The sequence below is a fragment of the Drosophila willistoni genome, assembly GCF_018902025.1.
Source record: "Drosophila willistoni isolate 14030-0811.24 chromosome 2R unlocalized genomic scaffold, UCI_dwil_1.1 Seg167, whole genome shotgun sequence".
NCBI lineage: Eukaryota > Metazoa > Arthropoda > Insecta > Diptera > Drosophilidae > Drosophila > Drosophila willistoni.
This window is the reverse complement of record NW_025814050.1, coordinates 4,067,641-4,090,253: the sequence shown is the minus strand read 5'-3', so window position 1 is coordinate 4,090,253 and position 22,613 is coordinate 4,067,641. Positions and strand designations below refer to the sequence as shown.

The 22,613-nt window shown below is 42.0% G+C and overlaps 3 protein-coding genes across 5 annotated transcripts in view; 2 read left to right on the top strand and 1 right to left on the bottom strand.

Moving 5' to 3' along the window:
* LOC6643951 (zinc finger protein ush) overlaps positions 1–8,300 on the top strand; it is a 62,069-nt gene extending 53,769 nt beyond the window's left edge. For both annotated transcript variants that reach the window (XM_023176743.2, XM_023176744.2), the window contains exons 3-8: positions 3,751–4,721; positions 4,788–5,200; positions 5,272–5,496; positions 5,560–6,949; positions 7,010–7,146; positions 7,206–8,300. In XM_023176743.2, coding sequence (XP_023032511.1) covers positions 3,751–4,721; positions 4,788–5,200; positions 5,272–5,496; positions 5,560–6,949; positions 7,010–7,146; positions 7,206–7,722 — 3,653 coding nt within the window. In that variant the 3' untranslated portion in view covers positions 7,723–8,300. The remainder of the gene's footprint in view (positions 1–3,750; positions 4,722–4,787; positions 5,201–5,271; positions 5,497–5,559; positions 6,950–7,009; positions 7,147–7,205) is intronic.
* A 4,213-nt stretch (positions 8,301–12,513) lies between these two features.
* LOC6643950 (AP-2 complex subunit alpha) lies at positions 12,514–18,059 on the bottom strand. 2 transcript variants are annotated; one of them, XM_002066700.4, is made up of 8 exons: positions 17,928–18,059; positions 16,953–17,235; positions 15,835–16,046; positions 14,728–15,773; positions 13,715–14,660; positions 13,369–13,652; positions 13,090–13,294; positions 12,514–13,026 (listed from the first exon to the last, which is right to left on the bottom strand). In XM_002066700.4, exons 2-8 carry the CDS (start codon positions 17,014–17,016, stop codon positions 12,949–12,951), a joined length of 2,835 nt encoding a protein of 944 aa, XP_002066736.1. In that variant the 5' UTR covers positions 17,017–17,235; positions 17,928–18,059; the 3' UTR covers positions 12,514–12,948. The 2 variants fall into 2 exon arrangements, with proteins under 2 accessions (XP_002066736.1, XP_046866706.1); XM_047010750.1 differs by lacking the exon at positions 17,928–18,059 and adding an exon at positions 17,726–17,745.
* Positions 18,060–18,399: 340 nt separating this feature from the next.
* On the top strand, positions 18,400–21,778 carry LOC6643872 (F-box-like/WD repeat-containing protein ebi). Its single transcript, XM_002066699.4, has 3 exons — positions 18,400–18,795; positions 18,871–20,267; positions 20,332–21,778. Exons 1-3 carry the CDS (start codon positions 18,738–18,740, stop codon positions 21,175–21,177), a joined length of 2,301 nt encoding a protein of 766 aa, XP_002066735.1. The 5' UTR covers positions 18,400–18,737; the 3' UTR covers positions 21,178–21,778.
* Positions 21,779–22,613: the final 835 nt, after the last annotated feature.

The following is a 22,613-nucleotide window of genomic DNA, read 5'->3' as shown; positions in this document are numbered from 1 at the left end:
CTGCTGCTGAGATGGCGATGATTACCCAAACCAAGTCTTAGTTTGCAGTTCTCCCAGGTCGTCCAAGTACAAATCCGAATTCGCATCCCAATCCCCAGGTTTCCTTCTTGGGCAAGGTGGCAAAATTTTCGCGTTAAAATGAAGATTTTTCTTATCAGCGTTTGGTTCAAGCGGTTGCAGCTGCCTCGTTCTTTCCGCTTTCCGATCTCTCCACCTCTCTCTCTCTCTCTCAGTTGCCTCCTTCTTTCACACCACCCCCCCTGTGGGTCTTATTCATTTACTCATTTAGCTCACGTTTTTCAATTTCTGATCTTGTTGCGGATTGTGAAAATTTGTTTAATTATACTCGCTGAAGGCATTGAAATTCATTTAGTTCAGTTTGAATTTAAGAGAAATTCAATATAGTAATGTACGACTTCTTTATTCAGTTCACTTTGATGTAAGGATAAGTAGGACTAGGACTTAGTTCCACTTATAGTGTTTACTACTTTGATCTAAAGAAGGTTTATGATCTAACCATAATCACCTTGAAATGACGTATAATGTTTAGTACTTAAAGGCGTTTTAAGGTAATTTTTATCGAAAGGTGATTTAAACTAGTTAATCTTAACTTTGTCATTATAATCAAGAAGATATAACGAATAAATGTGATTAAAGTACCGAAGAACTTTGATGAGCAATTTTATATGACATTTAGGTAATTTTAGATCACTCAGTTTAGTTATGAGCTAAAGATTTTAAGTGTTAAATGCAAGAGACTACCAAAGAAAAAATGCCAGACAAACTGGCGTCGTCATCGGCATATCTAGGAGCATCCACTCGCTCTGGTGTCTCTGGTATGCCACCGCCAACACCATGATCAAGATCTTCTTCGCAATACAGCCAAAAATGAGCTTCGCCTTCGCCACGCCAGGGATTCGGTTTGGGTTAACTGACCTCGAACGATTAGCAGCAACGGCGGTCCCCCGAGTTGAGGCTCCAGCGACAAATGAACAAAGGGTCGGAGTTGGAGTTGGAGTTGAAGCTAAAGTCGATCCTTGCGCCTTGGCCTGGCCTCCTGGGCCAAGATCGGCCAAATTGTTCGATTGTTTATGGCTGCCTATAACGCCCACCACTGGGACTAACTGAAGCGAGCGACTACGGCCAAAGTGAGAAACCAGCAACAATAATCTACCGGCTGATAAAAGTGGAAGCTCCTCCTCCTCCGCCTTCTCTTCTCTTCTCTCTCCTTCTCTACAATACAATCCAGCGTGTGTGTGTGTGTGAGTGTGAGTGTGTATGTGTTTTTGTTGTGTGGCTTATCGGCGAGGATCGATCGCTCACTAGCAACTGCAATGGGGGCCTGGCGACGACTTCGAAGTCTGATTTAACAAATTGATAAACAATTGTTGGCGTTGTGCATATGGTGGAGATCGGGGATCGGGGGTTGGGGATGGAGATGGGGGCTGGGGATTGAGAAGAGATGAAGAGGCGGCGTAACGTTACGAAATGACTAAACAAACGATCGACCATGACGATGACGATCCGTGTGTTCCGTTCACAAAAAGAAACTCCACGAAAAGCGTTATGCAAAGTTGAAAACCTGAACAAATTTAACGGAAAGTCATCATCAATTTATCATTTTTTATGGAAAATACCAGCGAATAATGTCTTTATAAAATTGATAAACAAAAATTAAGCAGCAAAATAAAAAAAATTTAAGAAGGAAAATTGGAGAAAATAATTTAGGAACATAATCAAAAGTGTCATAAATAAGTTTAGAACCTTTTTCTAGAATATTTTCCACAAGTTTAAATAGTTTTCTTATTTATCTTCTTATTTTTTACTTTTGGAGATTTTGTAAAGTGGAATCATCTACTAATTCAGCGAAGTAAAACAGTTTTTGTTTAGGGGGGGAAGGGGTCAATCAGTTTAGTTAAATCTTCTGGCAGCAGCGGCAGCTGTCGCTAGGGGCCACAGACAGAGAGAGAGAGAGAGCATTTTCCCCCATTGTTAGTCGTCCCCTCTCGCACTCCTTCAGTGTTTTTCTCTCTCGCTTCTTTTTAGGCTGCAAAACAAAACACTTTACGTGTGCGGCTTATCGCCTGGCAAATCGAAGGCAATAAATATCTTACAAATAAGCAGAATGCGCTGGAATGCCCCACGAATAAAAGGAGAAAGGGCAGCAGCACCGCCAGCAGGAATATTGAAACAGATGACCGAAGGGAAAGAGGGGGGAAGAGAGCGAATGTTGGATGGTTGGTTGGTTCGGGATTTGCTCACGTGCAGAATTGTGTGAATTCGTGAAAATCGACAGCGGCAATTAGGGCGAGGCCGTCAAAAAAAATACGGAAAAAAAGGGAGAAACCGAAATTGGTGTGGCAAGTGCGTCGCTGTTTGTACTCCTGCTGATCTTCCCCCTTTTTTGTTGCATGTTTCATTCCTTTTTTTTTCCTGGGCAAATCAAAAGACTCAAGCGACGAACTTGTAGACGGCAGAACAAGCTGTGCTGACATTTCAATAGCCACCAATTGACAGGTCAACGCGCAACATGAGAGTTCCAAGGGGAATACGGGCAGAAGACAGTCGATAGAGGGGAACGAGGAGTGGTAGGGGGGCCTGGTAGGTGATGGCGATGGCGAGGAGGAGGTAGCCCGCACAAGTAAACCAAATGTTACTCGTCGATTTCTGGCGAAGCGAATGCTACAAAGCCCTCTTATCATCAACTTCATCTCCTGCGGCTGTTGCCCATCGACTTCTGCTGCTGCGGCCGCTCTAACCATGCCAATGTCCTCCTCTGTTATCCTCTCCCCCTAATCTTTACCAGCATCTATTCCTTCCATTGGGGGTCGTTATAATATTTTGTGGACAACCCAAAAACAAAAAAAAAAATAACCAACAGAAAAAACTAAAAACAAATCAGATGTCAGTTCTCAAGTCTCTTGGCCTAATCATCAGTTGACCACCATGTACAGTTTTTCCTCTAACAACAACAACAACAACAACAACAACAACAACAAGAGTACCAGCTTACATTTCCACGTAATCCTCGGCCAAGAAGAGTGCAGATGGCGAATTGTTGATAAACCAAATGGTTAGACAGCAACAACAAGCCGCCGCAGACGCTGCCGACCGATCGTTTCGGTCGCATTGTCGCATTGTTTTCACAGCTCCTCTCAATGTGTAAAGGAATTGTATGTGTGTGTGTGTGTGAGTGTGTAAAGAGGGGAGGGAAGGTAGATCTCATATTGACAATTTGTTCGATAATAATTGCCAAAGCTTAAGGTTGACACATAGCAAAGAAAAGGATTCCCAAGACTTGACTCTAGTTTATGGTCAATCGAGCAAAAAGCGGCAATTTTAATGAGCTAAACGATGGAAAATTTTCAAACTCCACGCCGTCCCACAGACTAAAGCAATACAGATCAATATATACATATATCTTCTCCACAATGGAATGTATTTCAAAAAGTGGAGCAACTGAAACTTGATACTTCAAAATCACATCTGAAACTTTAACTTACCCAACAAATTTCAAATATGTAATCCAAAATGATTCCTTTTTCAAATATTAACTTCAAGTTTAACTATAAAAACCTTGTTTTTCTTCCCAACTACAAATTCCTATCCAGTTTTGAGCCCCTTTTATTGCAATTTCGAGTTGTTATGGGATGACTGTAAAGACTACATTAAAATACTTTTAAAATTAAGTTCCGCAAAGTGAAAAATAATCTAAGTTAATTCGAAAACTTTTGACTTGTTCTCATTTAGAATCCAAAGATTTAGCCGATCACGAGTTGGGCGAGGAGCATCAGTATGATGACCAAACCAACAATAACAATGGAAGCGATCAGGCAACAGAAGCCGAAGAGGAAACGAATTCCTTAGAAGAGTCTATAGATGAATTAGAGGAAATCAATCGAATACAGGGAAAACAGCAACAAGACGCAAAAGAGGAGGGAGAAGATGAATCAATGGCCACGACGCCACCGCGCAGTCCCAGAGCTAAGATTGAGGACGATGCTGAGGCGACGGGCATCAATGTGGTCGATGGATCGATAATCCCCAAAGTGGAGCAACCGGCAACACCACCAACACCTCCTTCGCCCTGCCCGTCACCTACAAGTCATTCGCCTGCTCCTCCATCGCCCCCTCCGCCACCGCTGCCGGCAGCAGTTTCGCTTCCAAAACTGCGGTTGAATGCATTGCTGGCCTCCGATCCTGCCCTGAAACCAGACGCTAAGGAGCTCAATTTGCTTGGATCACCAGCAATGAGCAAATCCTCACTGCCCCCACCACCACCACCGTCAACTGAGCAAGCCGAGCTTGTCGAACCCCTGCTGAAGCCTGCGAGATTCATGTGTTTGCCATGTGGCATAGCCTTCAGTTCACCCTCAACCCTGGAGGCTCATCAGGCCTACTACTGCTCGCACCGTCCCAAGGAAACGCCCGAGCAGGACGAGACGGGAGGTGAGAAGGCTGCTGATGGGTCAATCTCGAATGCAGCCAGCGGCGCAAGCAGTAGCGGCTCCTCCAACGAACCGCCAGCCAAAATGCCGCGCCTGGGCAAGCAATATGCCTGCACGCAGTGCTCCTACAGCGCGGATAAGAAGGTCTCACTCAACCGTCACATGCGGATGCATCAATCTTCGCCAGCAACAGCTCCACCAACAGCTCCGCCAATTACGGCCAACGGCGTGGGATTGGGGATTAATCCCCTGCAAGAGGACACCTCTAGTCAAGTGAGTTGTACGAAGGCAAATCATAAATCAAGCTCATCATCTCTAATCCTCGATTCTTCCAAGCAGCATCAACAAATCGATCGCTATTGCAGTGACTGTGATATCCGCTTCAACAATATCAAAACGTATCGAGCGCATAAGCAACATTATTGCAGTTCCCGGCGATCGGATGGCCAAGTGACACCCAAACCCGAAGGCCAAAGTGCTGCCAGCGTTGCCAGTGGCAGCGTAGCTGGAGGTGGGCAAGCTGTAGCAACAACTGGTGGAGCCAGTGGGGCCCTAAGTCCTCAGACAAATCGCAATCATGCCAATAAGACTCCCACTCCCGCAATGGTAGCTGCGGCGGCGGCTGCTGCTGCTGCAGCGGCTGCCGCTTCTCTGCCCCCGCCTCCTCAGCCGTTTTTGGCCCTGCCCACCAATCCAATCATTATAGTGCCCTGCTCATTGATCAGGGCAGCCAGTCTCATACCCGGACCACTGTGAGTAATCCAAAAACCGATTTCACGGCAAGAACAATTTAACATCTCGTGTCGTTCTCATTCCATTTTAGCACCACTGCAACTTCGGGAATCGTAAATCCAGAGTCCACCTGCTTTACTCTCGACAATGGAGCACTTAAACCCCTTGCGACGGCCCTCAACATGGCCAATCCCCTGCTGGATGCGGGCAAGGAAACGGCATCATCATCTGCCACATCGGAGCAGCCAACGGCTGCAGCTAAACCAAGGAGCAGTCCCTCGGAGGGAGTAAAACGCAAAGAAGCCACTGGCAGTCGGTAAGTTAAACCGTTAGATAACCCCCCTTAAAAGCAATCTGTAATGCGAGTTCCTTCTACTAGTGAAACGGTTCCATTGGATCTCTCATTGTCCCGTCGTTCGCCCATCTCTGCTCTGCTCCAGCGACCGGATCTCCTAATGGCTGGCCTAGGCTTTGGCTTGGGTTTGGGCAAAGAGAATCTCCTAATGAATGAGAATCATCGTGTGGTAACACCCGAACAGATTGTCTGTGCCCCATCATTACCCAGCAGTCCCTCGATGAGTCCTTCTCCAAAGCGGCGAGCCGTGAGTCCAGCACCAGCACGAAGCTCTTCGGGCGGCGGAAGTACAGCATCCATGTCACCGCCCCAGCAGCAGCAACAGCAACAACATTTGTTGGACAACTTGCCCCCACTACGTTCCATGTTGCCGGCGGAATACGCTTTAACCGAATCCCTGCTGGCCAAAACGAATCCGGAACTTGCACTGAAATTGGCTGCCGAGCTCGCTGGCAAACTGGCGGCTGGGTTCACAGGCTCAGTGGCCACAGCGCCGGCGGTAGCAGCGCCTCCACCTGCAGCACCTGTCACAGGTTCCAGCAATCAGCCGCAGATCTATGTGAAACAGGGCGTGTCCAAGTGCAAGGAGTGCAACATCGTTTTCTGCAAATATGAGAACTATTTGGCCCACAAGCAGCATTATTGTTCGGCACGCAACCAGGAGACACCTGGAGGAGGAGGAGCGGGGAGTGTTGATGGCGATAACTCCAATTCGAAATCCTCCTCACCTCCAGCGGGAGCTGCGGGCGTTTCGAATGCTAGTGGAGTTGCTTCAGCCGAATCTTCACCAGCTGTGGCCTATCAGCAATTGATATGTGCAGCCTGCGGCATCAAGTACACATCCCTGGATAATCTAAGAGCCCATCAGAACTATTACTGTCCCAAGGGAGCCAATGCGGCTCCAGCTGCCGCTGCGCCGCCGCCCACCGCTGATGAGCGCCTCATTGTGGTCAAGGAAAAGTGCATGAAGTGCAAGAGTTCGCATGATGCCAACTCGCCGTGTCCTGCGAGTGCCGTAACGAGTGGAACTCCAACTAGTTCCACAACTAGTGTCAACAAATGTCCCGTTTGCGGCGTGGTCAGTCCCAGCGCTGCTCTCGCCCGCAAGCATATGGAAATGCATGGAACGGTTAAGGCGTTTCGATGCAGCATTTGCCAATACAAGGGCAACACCCTGCGGGGCATGCGCACCCATATCCGGACCCATTTCGACAAGAAGACCAGCGATGTCAACGAGGAGCACTACATGACCTGCATCTTCGAAGAGGAAGCAGCCGCCTTGACAGCCTCAGGAGGTGGCGGTGGGGTAGATTTGCCAGCTTCAGCTTTAGCTCCCGATCAACTAGACCAGCATCCCCCACAGATTTTCAATTGCGAATATTGCAACTATGCCTCCACCTACAAGGGCAATGTGGTAAGCTCTGAGCAAAGACTTAATCGAATGAAGCTAATCCATATTCCTTTTGTTTTTTAGCTGCGTCACATGAAGCTTTTGCATCCCCATGTGGCTACCATAAACTCACCATCCATATCGCCCGAATCGCGTGATTCCCACCAACAGGACATCCTGGCCAACTCCCTGCCGGATGTGGTCAACGGGGAAGTGGCAAGGTAAGAACATTGGATTTATTTCTTTATCGTTTGAGTTTCTAATCCACTCTTTTGTGTAGTTTTCATATAAAATCAGAGCCCATGGATCACACAGTGGCGCCATCTGCTCTACCTCCACCACCACCGCCCACCTTAAGCTTGATACATGAGAACAATAACTCGCCCATTTCCACACCGCACATCAAATCTGAACCTGGCCTCGATATTGATGTGTCGCCGCCCAGTTCGCTGGTCTTGGCTCCACCCCCTGTGTCTTCACCTGTTTTAGCTGCCGCTGCAGCGGAGGCCATGAAAAAGTACTGTTCCACCTGCGACATATCCTTCAACTATGTGAAAACCTTTTTGGCCCACAAGCAATTCTATTGCAAGAGCAAGCTGCAGCGACCAGAGGCCAGCGACAGCCCCAGCCCCAATCAGATGAGTGGCGTCGGTGGAGCAGCAACAGGCGGTGGAGTGGTGGGTGGTTTGCTGGGAATGGGTGGCGGCGGCGGTGCGGGAGTCCAACCATTGCAATCTCCTAGCGAATTGATGATGCTGCAGAAGAACAAGGAGAACCTACAGGAGGCGGCCATTTGAGAGAGCCAACGCATTTGGGAGGCTCAACGTAAACAGCTGGAATGGTACTACAAGTGCTTCTAGAGAGAGACAGAGACAAAAATCGAATGACCAGACAGAGAAACGCAACACGTATCGTCACAGTATTCCTGGAGAATCTCCTGGACCGATCGATATATACATACATATATTATCTATACAGATATAATGAGTAGCTAGATATGTAGAGAAAAATCACATGACATATAATGCATGCCAAAGCTTACCACTTAGAGGAACTACGACAGAGACTAAATATTTACTGCAGAGAGAGGATAGTGCAAGAAACTTGTACAGGACGAAGGAGGGGGAGTGCTGCATTTGCGTCTGCCTGGCCCAGACCGTTAATTCTAATACTATAGATCCCCATATTATATTGTAGACGTTCACATTCACACAAACAAAATAACTAAAACTAAACTGTGTAATTTATCTGAATACAATATTATATAGTATATACCTAAATATAATATATACACATAAATACATACATATACCTATATCTACTAAGTGTGTGCGACAATAAAGAAAACAACTAATTTATTCAAATACAAAACATATTCACCTACTCTCTTAATTCAAACTTTAACGGATGTTTGCCCACAAAAGCAGGCAATGCAAATTACCAACGGAACATAAACATTTTAACATAAAGTAATAATAAAGAAACAATAATGGAGTAAAACATAGGATCTGGTCCTTGATAAAGCAATTTTGTGATCATATTTGGACTAACAATTATTAAGAAGGCAACAGAAAATGGATTTCATACTGGCAGAAATAAATCCAACTAAAAGTTAATAAAAAGATTGCTTAGTTATAAAATAAGAAACTTTCTGAGAGTTAAGGCATTATTAAATAACATTTGGCAGGCTAATCCACTGGAATTTCAAATAATGATGCTTTTAGCATACATACATATATCGAATTGGATATTCTTATGACTTCAAAAAAGGACAAGAGAGTAAACTAATTGTAGGTTAAATCTGAATCGAGTAATGTGCTAACCAACGGATGACTACAAACTGGTGATACAGTTATGTTCGTCAATGTGTGTCTCAGTAAGTGTCATCTTGATGGTCTAGGCAGATCTAGAGAAAGGACCTTTGTATTTTTTAAACGCAAGTTTGGTGCTGTTTACCCGGTCAATGATTTACAGACTCAATGAACAATTCTTACCACGAGAATTAGACTGGTACTTTGATGGTACTGGACTGGTACTTTTTTCCAGATGAAACGTCCCATATAGCGCTTAGTCTTGTCACCCAAGTCTTGCTTCTTGGTTTTATGTCTAAGGTTTCTTTCAAAGAATACTTAATTCCACTGAAAAAACCATGGGTAGAATTACTAAATCGAGTTTCGTAGTTAAACTTTTTGAAACAATCAGTGGTCGTGCTTCATACTTCAACGGTTTGCTTGAATTATTTATTTTAATCGATATGTGTAATGTATAAACTATATATTTTCTTGATCAGCATCAACAGCCGAGTCGATTTATCCATGTCCAGACATTTGGATCCGTATGAGCACCTAAATTTAAGAGACTATAAAAGCTTGAACCACCAAACTTGGTTTGTAGCCCAATGTAGTGTTCAGCCAGAATGAATGTTTTTATAACATCCGCCACGCCCACTTTCGGCCCACTTTCCCGCAATTGGTTGACTATGTTAATCATTCCAATTTTTAATGACATCGGACCAAAAATATCGAAGTTATGTTAATAAGGTAAATAAGTCGTCTCTCCGACTTCGGATACCATTCACCAAGTGAAAACATTTTCGAAGATGAAGACAAACACTCTAGCGATGCCGCCAGCCACCGGCGAACAACGGCCTTATGACCCATCTAGTGAAAAAATCTTGTATCCATAATTTATGAATAAATATCAAAGAAGCTAACTTCGACTTTGCCGAAGTTTATATACCCTTGTAGTCCTTGGCCATAATATTTTTACATGTTCCAAACTCTTTGTCAGTATCATCAATTCATTAATGCATAGACAAAACCTTCCAAATATTATTTACAGAAATATTTGGTTTTCAGATAACAAGGGCAGTATGAGGCGTGGCCAATATTTAAAGCATTCATCATCTGCTTTTACACTTACCGTGGGGTATATAATTTTAATTTATTTTTGATATAAGAAATTAATTTAATTTAAGTAAAAAAAAGTAAGATAAGATTTAGTAATTCTTAATGGTGCTAGGGCAACTTTGATAAAAAAGTTGACTGACTATCTTCTTAATAAATAAAAAATTTGATTTACTTACTGAGTTTTTCACTCAATTGTTTAGTAGCTCACTAACTTTTTCGGTGACTTTTGACTCGATTCTCTTGTTCACTTTTTTATTGTTTTCAGAGGTCCCTGACCGGTTCATACACCTTTGTGGAAAGGATATATGTATGCATTAACGGTAGTTCAAAGATTGCAACGGTTAAAACATCTCCGACTATACTATTGACAGAGTTTAGCTTGCATCAACCCCCTTTTTTACGGATCGTTACTATGGGAGCTAAAATTAGTATACCTTTTTTTGCAAGGGTCTAATTAATCAGGTGTCTGTAATGCAGTCAAAGGATGTTTCAGAACCCATAAACTAGCCTAGTAGAAATAGTCTGTCCTACTGTTCGTCTGTGCAAGTGTACTTCACGCCCTTAATAAGAACTCTAATGAAAAGAAACTTGGTATTTAAGCTAATACCACTATAAGATCTACACAGCCGTTTTTGAAAACAGCGATGGAAAAGCCTTTATGAAAAATATCTATGTAGAATTTTAGAAAAATCTTCTTAAAGTAGACTTAGTGAAACATTTTTCATAATATAAGAAATAAAATACAAAACTATTTAGAAAACTAAATTAAATACAAGTAAAAAGTAATCAAAATGGGCATATGCCCTTTTGCACTTCGGTGCAGACAAAGTTAGCTTCTTTCTCGTTTAAAGAAAAGTTAAAAATATTCGGAAAATATCGAGTAAAAATTTAAGAAAATGTGTTATTTGATCAATCATTGTTATAAGTCAGCAGAACTTATTTAGATGTACTAAAAAAAAGTTCGCATTGCTTCATCAGGGACAAAAGAATTGTGGATTTTGTATGTTTCTACTAAGCCACCGACTAGAAACTAGTGAGTTAGTGAACAAGTGAGTCGGAGAACAATTGAGTCACTGAATAAATAAATGAGTGAGTAAAAAGGAAGATGTTGACTTCCTCAATTTTGATCACTAACTCAGAAGCTTCCCTCAACGCGCATGATTTTGCCTTTTTCAAAATATGATTCTTAGCACTTGACTGCTGCCAAGGAAATCCGTAGAATTTGTTAGTAGTCAGCTCTGATTTTTTGAATTTTTCGCAAGATTAAATATTTAGATTGTTCCGGTTTTGTATACAGAGACTTTATAGAGGCATTGCCTTTGCTTCAAACTTTGCCCATTGCAATAGAAAAGGCATATTTGTTCATATTTATTAATTTATTTAAATACATATTTTTCTTTACGTTTACAGTTAAATTCCTGCATTTGCTATATGTAGTTGTTGTTTGTTTTAGTTAATGTTCTTTTGTGTGTATTTTGTGGAATTCATTTAACAATTTAACTATTGCACTTTTTGAAAACGTTTTCCAAAAATCTCCATGCACAAAAAAGAGAGAATTATAAGAGATGTCAAGTTCCAGTATTCAATATCTATTTATATATATAATATATAGACAATATATAGTATATATTGTTTAGTTTACATGAATTAGTTTTGTTCGACACATTTTTATGGCTGCTTTTGGGTCTGGGGTCTGGGTGTGGCTGTGGGTGTGGGCATGGATCTGGTTCAAGGGATTATCAGTTAATACTTGGTGCTCTATAAAACGGCACAACAACATGTATATATGTATGTACTTGTATGTAGGTTTATCTATGGTACAAATGTATATAGAATATGTATGTATGTATGTATGTATGTTTGCATGTATACAAAACAAAAGAATATTACAGAAGAATCAATTGAGAATTTTTGCTATACGATATATATAATTATTTTGAAGGTTGCCTTTAGGTTTATCTTTACTTTACTCCATTATTCTCCTCTCTACATTTTAGATTTGTTCAACAATTTAATATTTAAAAAATTGATTCAATGATCATGTGTATGTGTTTGTGTGTGTGTCTGTGTGTGATTTGTTCACCATCCAATTATTTGTCTATCATTTAATGAGATTTTCATTGTCATTTGAGAGCAGACGAACTCGAAGTGGAATTGTAAATATTTATAAATATCGATTCTCGAATATACAACAAATTTAAATAGCAATAATAATGCAAAATAATTACAAATGATATAGATACAAATTAGTTAAAATGTGCAATTTGAATTCAATATTTTACAATCCTGATTCGAGCTAGTCCTAGATTTTAATCATCATCTCAATCTCGTTATCTCATAATCAAAAACACTAAACATGAATTTTTCAATATATATTCTTTTTTTTTTTTTTGTGTATATATAAATATTTAGATAACGATTTTTTTGTTTTTTTATTTTTTGCATATGATTCTTTTGTTTTTTAAGCTTTCCGTTATGTGTTCTTCTTTCTTTTTGAGGTATATACTAAGTATATACGCGGGTATTTTGTCTGAATGTTCATGTATATAGGTATATATATCTGTATATACACACATATACATTTATAGGTATAGTTATATTTGTTTTTTTTTTTATAATATCCAATTGCTACTGCTTCGAACTGATGCAACACTATATTAATATATATAAATCTATATATATATGTATATATATTCGTATATATATTTAATTTGTCAACATAACATAATCGAATTATGTTATCTTTTTTATCTTCTTCAACACTTTGAGCTTAACATTTACAAGAAAATAGTATATATGAAAATAAGTAGGAAAAACGGAAACTAGGATAAACAAAAAACAGAGGGCTGGGTTTTACAACTAGTTAGAAAAAAGTGTCCCTATATAGTGTATATATATAGCTGGCTCCATAGCATTTAGCAATAGTTAGAGTGGAAAGGTACATACAACATGTGTGGAGTGTTGGTGGAGGGTTAAGAAAGCAAGGGATCATAATCTGTGTTCCCCTCTCTTCTGATATTTCCCTAGATGATTATTTTGGATTGTGCATCTTTATAAAGTGTGTTTGTGTGTGTCTGTGTGTGTGTTCATGGGTTGTGGGATGCGCAGATGATCTTAAAACTGATCCGACAGTAAGTCGCAAATCACTTGAGTCACTGTCTCTTTGCTGGCTCTGATGGTTAGTCGGAACATCTAGAGACAAAAATAAAATGGTTAAATTGTGGCTAATTATCGAAATAAAGAAGATTTACTTACCTGTGCCTGCTTATTTGGCTCCAGTCGCAGGAGACAGCCAACCTGTTGGGATTGTGTATGGATAATGCCTGCACAGACCATATTATCTGGATTGGGATCAACCTGATCGAGCAGCTGCATGCCAAAGCCCATTAGTTTATTGCGTGCCCCAGGCAAATCAAGTGGCTGAGCAGCCTTGAACACCTTCTGGGATCTTTGTTGTTCTCTTTTTGGTTGGTTTTGAAGTAAGCAATAATATAGATTAGTATGGGATCGTTTAAAGAGTTCTAGGCTACTTACCCGCTGAGATTTTTCCATCGCGCAAAAAAGGATTCAGCATTCATTTCAGTTGGCTCAAAGAATTTGTTGACGGAAAGTGGCAGCTTAATGCTAAACTTCTGTTGTGTACCATTATAACGAAAACTGATTTCAATGGTTGGAGCGTCGGCATAATCCTCAATGCATTCGGCGGTTAACAACTGTTGGATTTGTGCGCCAGCCTCTAATGTTGGCTCCACCGCCTTCATTTGGACATTCAATTTGAGCGCCTCATCCGTCGACCATTGCAGCACAGGATTAAAGTTCTACAAATGGATAATCCGATTTAGTGTGTCGGAATCATTAAATATTTTCAATTTCCACTCACCGTTAGAGGAACCTGCGTCTTATTGCCATAGAAGAGACCTAATCGTCCCAGATTCTGTCTAAATTCACTCTTCACACCAATCTGTAGCATCTCATTTTCGAAAAGGACTCCATTGTTCTTGAAGAGGAATTTCTTGGTGTTGTAGACGGCAGCATTGGCATTATTATTAGTGCCATAGATGTCTCCGAGGACATCTATGAGGGTGCTATTACTGTTGCTATTCGATCCCCCCACATTATTGGCTGGCGGTGTACTCAATCCCAAGAGATCGGCATGGGCATTGCTATTATTCAGTTTATTGGATGCTGTCGAATTGCTGTTGATGTGGTGGCTATTGGCATTCTGATGATTGGAAACGGGATTGGGGCTCTTTGATTCACGTATCTCATTCTCGGGCACGCGACCTGGCTTCTTCTTTTTGAGGACCGCCAGAATGGAGCTCTCGCGCTCTGGGAATGAGGGCATCTCCTCGAGAACTGTGGCCAGCACATCTGTGGATGCCACAATGCTCAATTGCAGATATTCACTGGCCCGCTGTTGGAGCTCAGCATCCGCTGACCGAAGATTGCTATGCTGCCGGAACACCTCTTGGATGTTCGATCGTATCTCGGGGAAGAGATTGATGAACTTTATGTAGGTGGAGAGCAGCAGAGCTCTGGTCATGGGTGAGCATAGATGGTATTTTGAATGTAGCAATTTAAATTGCACCAAGGGGGCGGAACGGGAATCGCCGGCAATGAGATTACCGAATTCACCCAAAATGTAACCGCCCACCTTGACCATATTCTCGTGGCAGGCTGGAGCCTGGAGAGCTTCGAATACAGTTTTGGCGGCATAGCCCTGCACCTCTTCGCGGTTGATAACAATCTGAATGACCCGATACCAGACCTCCTCCGACACATAATCGCCAGCAATACGAATGAGATTGAGAATGACATCGACATACCTAAAGCAAAACGATGAGCGATTAAAGATTTAATTTTGGGTAATTTGGTAATTTCCCCTCCACTTACCAAGTGTAGTCGGTGGCATATTTTTCTGCCAAGATGGCCACTTTGAGAACCATCTCCTCCCTTATGGAATAGTCAGCTGTCTCCAGATAGTTGAGCATCTCCTGGACAATTTCCTCTGCATTACCGCGATCGCACATGGCGTAGAGAAGATCGACGGCCATTTGCCTGACAGACACATCCTTTTCCATCTTCATTGAGAGTATAACCACTTCCTGATGCTTTTTCACCTCCTCATGCGAGAATTCTGATGTGGCCAAATGGCACATGGACTCCAAGGCCAAGTAACGCAAATTGGTTTCCCTATTGCTAAGGAATTGGCCCAACTGATTGCAGGCTCGCACTAAGAGATTTGGTTCGCTGTCGCTATGAATGATCAAGTTGATGGCTTCGAACAGGACCGCATTCTTAGCATTCGAGTGCTGTACCTTCTTGCTCTTAGGTGGCTCTTGAGCCTTATTTAAAATCGTTTCGAGAGTTTCATTCAAGCGCGCTCGAACTCCGGGCTCTTCGGTCACGGGATTGTAGTTCTGCAGCAATCGCAGAAGTTTCACAGACAACCAGGGAGCTGGCACAAAATAGTATGTATAATCCTGCAAATCCGTGTAGCTGGCCGTCACAATGCGTGAGAGACGTGATACGGCCAAATTCACGCAACCCTTGTACTCATCTGGATTGCGCTTGACCAGGGCATCAATCAATGAGGTGGCAGCCGTCACCACGCCCATATGCTGATCGTTGAGCAAATGAATGATCCGCGAAGTCCATTCTCCGCCCGGAATAATGTCTGGCGATGAGCGAAATAGACGCAATAAACATAATGCAGCCGATTGCTTTACCACATCCATTGTATCGCCGGAAACCAACAATTTGGGAATCTCATTCGAGAAGGATTCGGCCATGTCACGGCTGCCAATGTTGGCAATGCACTGCAAAGCCAAGTTAACATGAACCGGATTCCGAGATTGCAGATCATTCTTAATCGACTGAATGATCAGTCGAATCAGATCGCTATTGGTGTTGACCAGCACCGAGATGAACAGGTAGCCCTGAAATAGTAAATTTAGTTTTAGTCACTTAGATTAGTCAATGATTTTTTGTTATACATACAATCTGCTTCTCTGAGTATTTGTTGGAGGACAACAGATTGACTGCCTCCATGTGGCCAAAGTCAATGTCATGGCCCAGCAAAAAGATAAATAACAATTTGCAGACATATTTCTTCTTTTGATAGCCATCCAAAGTTTTGTCTCCTTTAAATTTGCTTCGTATATTGGCCAATTCCTTGTTTATCCGTTTTACCTCGGCCTCTTTACTTTTACCTAAAAGACAAATAGCGAAAATATAGTGAAATGGGTCAAGGTCAGTAAAGGAGATTTTGGTGATAAAGGGAAAAACCAACAACAAAAAATTAAATCTTAGCTCAGATCATCAATGGAAGAGCGGCTCTCCTACTCTCTCTCTCTCTCTTTCTCTTCTTCTTTTCATCGTATATTACTGGTCACATAGGCGCCAATTAGTACCAGTCACCGACTTTATGTTGCTGGCGAGGAAACCAGCTTCACGATAATGGGACACACACATACATACAGACAACATACACAGGGTGTCGGAAAGTGCGACAGAGTAAGAGAATGTCAAAGTGAAGCAGCGTCGAGTTGAAATAGCAAACAATTGAGGCATATCACCAAATAAACATACATAAATATAAACATATACATATGTACATATACAGTGCAAACTCGTGTAAGGGACATCTCTTAGACAATAAGGGTAGGCTTAGGCTGTATTTCTATTGTTACATGTACACTACGTATGTAGGTGTTCAATGTTTATAAGAAAACTGTAAAATCGTTAATAAACTGATAACATTAGAAAAAACTGTCGTTAAACTGAACAGCAAGACAGGTTCTATTTACGATCGTTCGAATGCAATTACGATCCAAGAAGACACTGGATCGTTATATCAAGTGTATACTATACTAACGCCCCGTAATTGAAGAAAGAAACGAAGCGGATTCCGCCCCCCGAACCCGCATATATATGTATGTATGTATGTATGTTTTGGATAAGAAAAGCAAAGCTCTTCGATTTAATCTGTTTCTCTCTCACTCTTACAATTTACTCAAGTATGTGTGTGTTGTAAGTAATTGATAAATTGAATTAAATAATGAATATCTTAGTTGGTAGGGGTGTTTTGTGTACAATTCTTTCAGGGATTTACTTACAGTTTCTTATATCCGATATAAACACGGCCAGGCCTCTCATGCCATCCCCCCGCACCGGCGCCATTGTAGTTAGCTTATTAATTTTCGCTAAATTTATTTAAACTTGGGGGCGCAAGAAAAACGTCTGTTTAGCAGTGGGCGGGGTCAACTGCTGCTGCTACTGCTTATCGGCAAACGGAGATGGCAATTGCTTTTTTTTTTGTTCTTTTGTTGTTTTTGTTATTTATTGTTGTTTAACGTTTTTTGCTCTGTTGCGCTCTCTTTTTCTGATAATTTCAAAGCTCTATTAGATGAGAAAGAAACATTGATCAATTGATAGCGGTAAATCAAAGAAAGAAGAGAAGCTAGCATAAACTTTGACATTTACCAAACAAACACACAAACACTCTTACATGTACGCCCCCCTTATACACCCACACAAACACACACACAACCAATTTTTTGGCAACTGCATTAACTTGGCAACCATCAAAAATTCTGTTGATAAAGCAGAGTTTTCTATATTTTTCCCATTTTCTCTGAGTATAATGAATGACCTTAGGCGACCACCGGCCTGCATCTTTTTTTTATTCTTTTTGTTTAAACACTCTTTGTGCCCGTTTCGCTTTCATGTCACGTCGCTGCTGTCCAGTCGCTGCCGCAGTCGACGTCACGAATTTTTTTCTACTTTTTTTTCTTTCGCTAGAAAGATGACGAAGACGTTTTATTCGCACAAAACAAACCGAAATCAAACTTTATTAACGTTGTTAGTGGTTGCTGTTGTAGTTGCTTACTTTAACAATAACAAATTCGAAGTGTTTGATGGAATTTAAATTTCTTTTCTTCTTTTTGGCTTGCTTGCGGTTTGTCGTTTGCGTTTGCGTTTCCTTTGCGTTACTTTTTTCTCTTGGGGTGTTGGCTGTGTTTTTGGCGGAATGTTTACACACGTATCGTTTTTTAACTTTATATAACTCCAATGCTAATGGGGCAATTTACTTGTATTATATTACGCTGAGAGTTTCGGTTTTATTTTTGTAAACTCTTTTCAGTGGGCCACTAGAAAAAACCATTGAAAATTTCTATTGATTTTTCATCTCTCTCGCTCGCTCGCTGTAAGTGCAACTGCCCGCCATCTGGCGGTTTCAGAAGTACGTATGTGTGGCCACATTCCAGTTCGGTCTGAAATGCCGCCAAGACACGGTCACACTTGCAAGGGCTAGAAAATGCACAGGGCAGCAAATAATGTCGTCAATAATGACGTCAGAGATATAAATGCGAATAGTTATGCAGCTACAAAAAGACCAAAAAAATGAATTTTATTGTAAACACCTACTTAAGCGTTACACAGTATCGGCCTGCCTTTAGAGAAGATCAGTTAGTTTAGACAAAATTATTAAAATAAATAATTTTTGAGGCGAGCGAGAATCGAGAACTACCCTTTAGTACTTTTAACCATGAGCCGCCATTTTCGCTTGAGCGTTGCCAGGGCTGGCGTAAATTGGGCAAATTCATTTTTTATTTGTCGAGTGGAAAAAAGCGGAATGTAAAATGCAATTGCATTACAAAGTAAATTGAGCAAAAGCAGACAAATAAACAAATACAAGAAAGAGAGAGTGAGACCACATAAAAAGCCGTCGAAACACTGGAGCCGGGAGAAGTGCTTATGCTAAATGTATACGAAAGACAGTAGAGGGGAAGACGCATGTGTTACGCTAATCTCAGTCTTTAATATTGTACAATTTTGCTACAAATTGGCCAGCGAAAAGAAGAGTTTTTATAAAAGGATATATTCTGACCCTGGTAGTCATGAGTTTCTCCAGTGACGAGGTGAACTTTCTGGTTTACCGATATCTACAGGAGTCTGGTAAGCTAATCGCCGAGTGAGAGGAGAGGGGAATGAGCATAGTGCGAATGATATTAATTGTTATCTTTGTCTTAGGTTTTCTTCATTCTGCCTACGTATTTGGCATTGAGTCGCACATTTCGCAAAGCAACATCAATGGTGCTTTGGTTCCACCCGCAGCGCTGTTGACTATTTTACAGAAGGGTCTGCTCTACACAGAAGTGGAGTGGAGTGTAGGCGAGGATGGCGAAGTAGCCAGACCCATAGAGGGGTTGTCCCTTATTGATGCTGTGATGCCCGAAGTGAAGCCCGTCAAGCCAACAGTGAAAACAGAACCGGGCAAACCGTCCGTGGCCTCCAATGCAAATGCCACAAATGCGGTGGATGCAAATTCCAATGCAACCGGCAATGCCCAGTCGGCAGGTAATACCAAAACCGAGATTAAAGTGGAACCAGGCACCGGTGCAGTGGGCTCAGGAACCAATTCAACGGGAGCAACTGGAGCAGGAGCGACAGCTAATAAGACTGCCTCTGGCAATAACGGCAACAATGCTGGAACGGGCGGCACTGTCACGCCCACAGATACGTCGTCCTCTAACCCAAACAGCAACATAAATGAAGTGGACTCCAGCGGCAATGCGGGCGGTGCAGGAGGTAATGCCAATAACCAAACAAGCGGCACAAATAACACAGGATCTGCGATTGGATCAAATAACGGCTCTTCGTCCAACAATGCTAGCGGAGATTCTACTGGCTCGGCAGCAACAGCAACAGCACCCGGAGGCGGGCCTAAGAAATCGGAGACTGGCACCACAAGTTCGACTGCCCCGACAACTGGTCAAACCGCAGCTAATGCGTCAGGCACAGACGATGCTACTTCAACCACATCCACAAACGGCAACAGTAGCAATTCCAGCACCGGCGTAGATCAGACAACGGCAGGGGTCAATGCCGCAAATGCAACAGAACCAAATGCCGGAGGGGCTGGAGCAGGTGGAGCTGCAGCTGGAGGAGCAGGAACTGTAGCGGCTAACGCACTACAGGCTGCCAAGGCAGCCACCGGGGTAGGAGCACCGTCTACAGGAGTTAGCACTACTAGAGTAACCACATTAACTGGTGGCCAAACGGCCACATCCACTGCAAATTCAGCCACCGGTGGCAGCATCTCATCATCCACTGGCAACGCCGGTGGAGGCACAGTCGGAGGACCATCTAGCGCTGGCTCGGGCGTGGAAGCCATGGACATTGATCAAAGCATTGAAATACCAGAATCCAAAGCTCGCGTCCTGCGTGGGCACGAGAGCGAGGTATTCATTTGCGCCTGGAATCCCAGTCGAGATCTATTGGCGAGTGGTTCCGGTGACAGTACGGCACGTATTTGGGACATGTCCGATGCAAACACAAATTCCAATCAATTGGTTCTAAGGCATTGCATTCAAAAGGGAGGAGCCGAAGTGCCCAGCAATAAAGATGTCACTTCGCTCGATTGGAACGTGAGTTGGTTGCCACTTACCGATTCCTTGACGACATTAATCCATTTAACTTTTTACATTTTAGTGCGATGGTTCACTCTTGGCCACAGGCAGCTACGATGGCTACGCCCGCATCTGGAATACCGACGGCCGGCTGGCCTCCACTCTGGGCCAGCATAAGGGTCCGATTTTTGCTCTGAAGTGGAACAAGTGCGGCAATTATATACTTTCTGCTGGGGTGGATAAGACCACCATCATTTGGGACGCCTCAACTGGCCAATGTACCCAGCAATTTGCTTTCCATAGTGCTCCTGCCTTGGATGTGGATTGGCAGTCGAATCAGGCATTCGCTTCATGCAGTACAGATCAAAGGATTCATGTGTGTCGTTTGGGTGTCAATGAACCGATCAAAACGTTCCGGGGTCATACAAATGAAGTGAATGCCATCAAATGGTGTCCACAGGGCCAACTGCTGGCATCCTGTTCTGATGATATGACACTAAAGATATGGAGCATGAATCGGATTCACTGTTGTCACGACTTGCAGGCCCATTCCAAGGAGATCTACACGATAAAGTGGTCACCTACCGGACCAGGAACAAATAACCCGAATACAAACTTAATTCTAGCCTCTGCATCATTCGATTCAACTGTGCGGCTGTGGGATGTGGAGCGCGGCAGTTGCATCCATACATTAACCAAGCACACTGAGCCGGTCTATTCGGTGGCCTTCAGCCCCGATGGCAAACACTTGGCTTCGGGCAGTTTCGATAAATGCGTGCACATTTGGAGCACACAAACGGGACAATTAGTGCATAGCTACAAAGGCACTGGCGGCATATTCGAAGTGTGCTGGAACTCAAAGGGCACCAAAGTGGGTGCTAGTGCCTCCGATGGCAGTGTCTTTGTCTTGGATCTGCGGAAATTCTGATCCGGACAGCCGCAGCACCAACAGCAACACCAGCAGCAGATCTTTAGTTTTATATACTAAAACGAAAGAGTCCTTATACAAACAAACTGAAAGCCCTCCTTTCGCTTTCATTTGATGCTCCTGCAAAAAGCTAATGGGACTTGGTCTTGGCTTTTTGCGTGGTTGCTTGATTGAATGAATGATATGTTCGATTTAATTTAGGCCATTAAATTTAAATGTTTCTTTACTCTTTTTTATACAAAAATGGTTTAGTATAACTTTTCTATATGCATTTTATGTTATTATTAATTGTATCGTTCCGATCCGATTTGTCCCGGATTCAATTTTCACCCTTAATATTTTATTACCTTAAGACCTTAAAAACTATAAATACACCTATTCTATCTCAAACGTTAAATGTGTAATTTTGCAAATCATAAGCACAGAGCCGATTTACGCATAATATATATACATACATTCAGAACAGTGTAACTGCATCCCAACAACAATAAAATAGTCCCTAAAATCAATTAAAGTAAGCCTACAATTACATCTAAAACAAAAACCGCATATTGGCGAAACCAGCAAGATTAATTAAAAGCTAATGATTATGAGAGGTTTATTTCATAAGTCTTTTTAATTATGATGATGGGAAATATTCGGATAAAAGATACTTTGTATCGTTTCTTGACTTTTAAGTTGCACTCACACATTATCGATTTAATGGTGATACATGTTTAAACATTACGATCATAGATTAATTCGTATTTTTTAGAACTTTCATCGGTAGTCCAAGACAGTTAATGGATTTGATTTGATCAAATCAGGAGTAATTTCTTATATCGGCAGAAGCATTTAGGTTAAACAATTTTTAAATTGTTCGGATTCCCAAAAGTAACATTTGCGGAATTTAGGGACTTTGAATGATGACGATTTTGCAAGAAGCAGGAATTAGGGTGTTTATTGGGGAATTAAACGAATGTTAAATCGATTTTATTAACTGAAATTTGTGAACCAACGATGCAACGTAGTTGCGTTATATGTTTAATATCTTCAACTTCCGAAAGTTAACCTAGAATGAAATTATTCTACCAATTGACAAGATACTGAATTCCAGAATTTGTTTTTGATATTCAACCGGGATCATAAACATTAAAGAAAATGTTATGGAAATAAAAAACATTTATTGAATTTAATATAATGCTGCATTATGGTTATGAAACAAAAATACCCTTTAATTGTGAGGTAAATAGATTTACACAAAAATTTCTAAAATTATATGTTACAAGAACCTTGGCGGGGCATCGAACTGCTTAATAACTGCCAAGCAGTGCCATTTCATTTCTGAAGTTCCCCTTGTTAGATCTTCATGAGGCATGTAAAAGAAGTTGAAAATTGGTTTTGAATTGGCCCCAATGAATTTGCAAGATTTGTCCACTTGTTGCTACTTCTGCAAA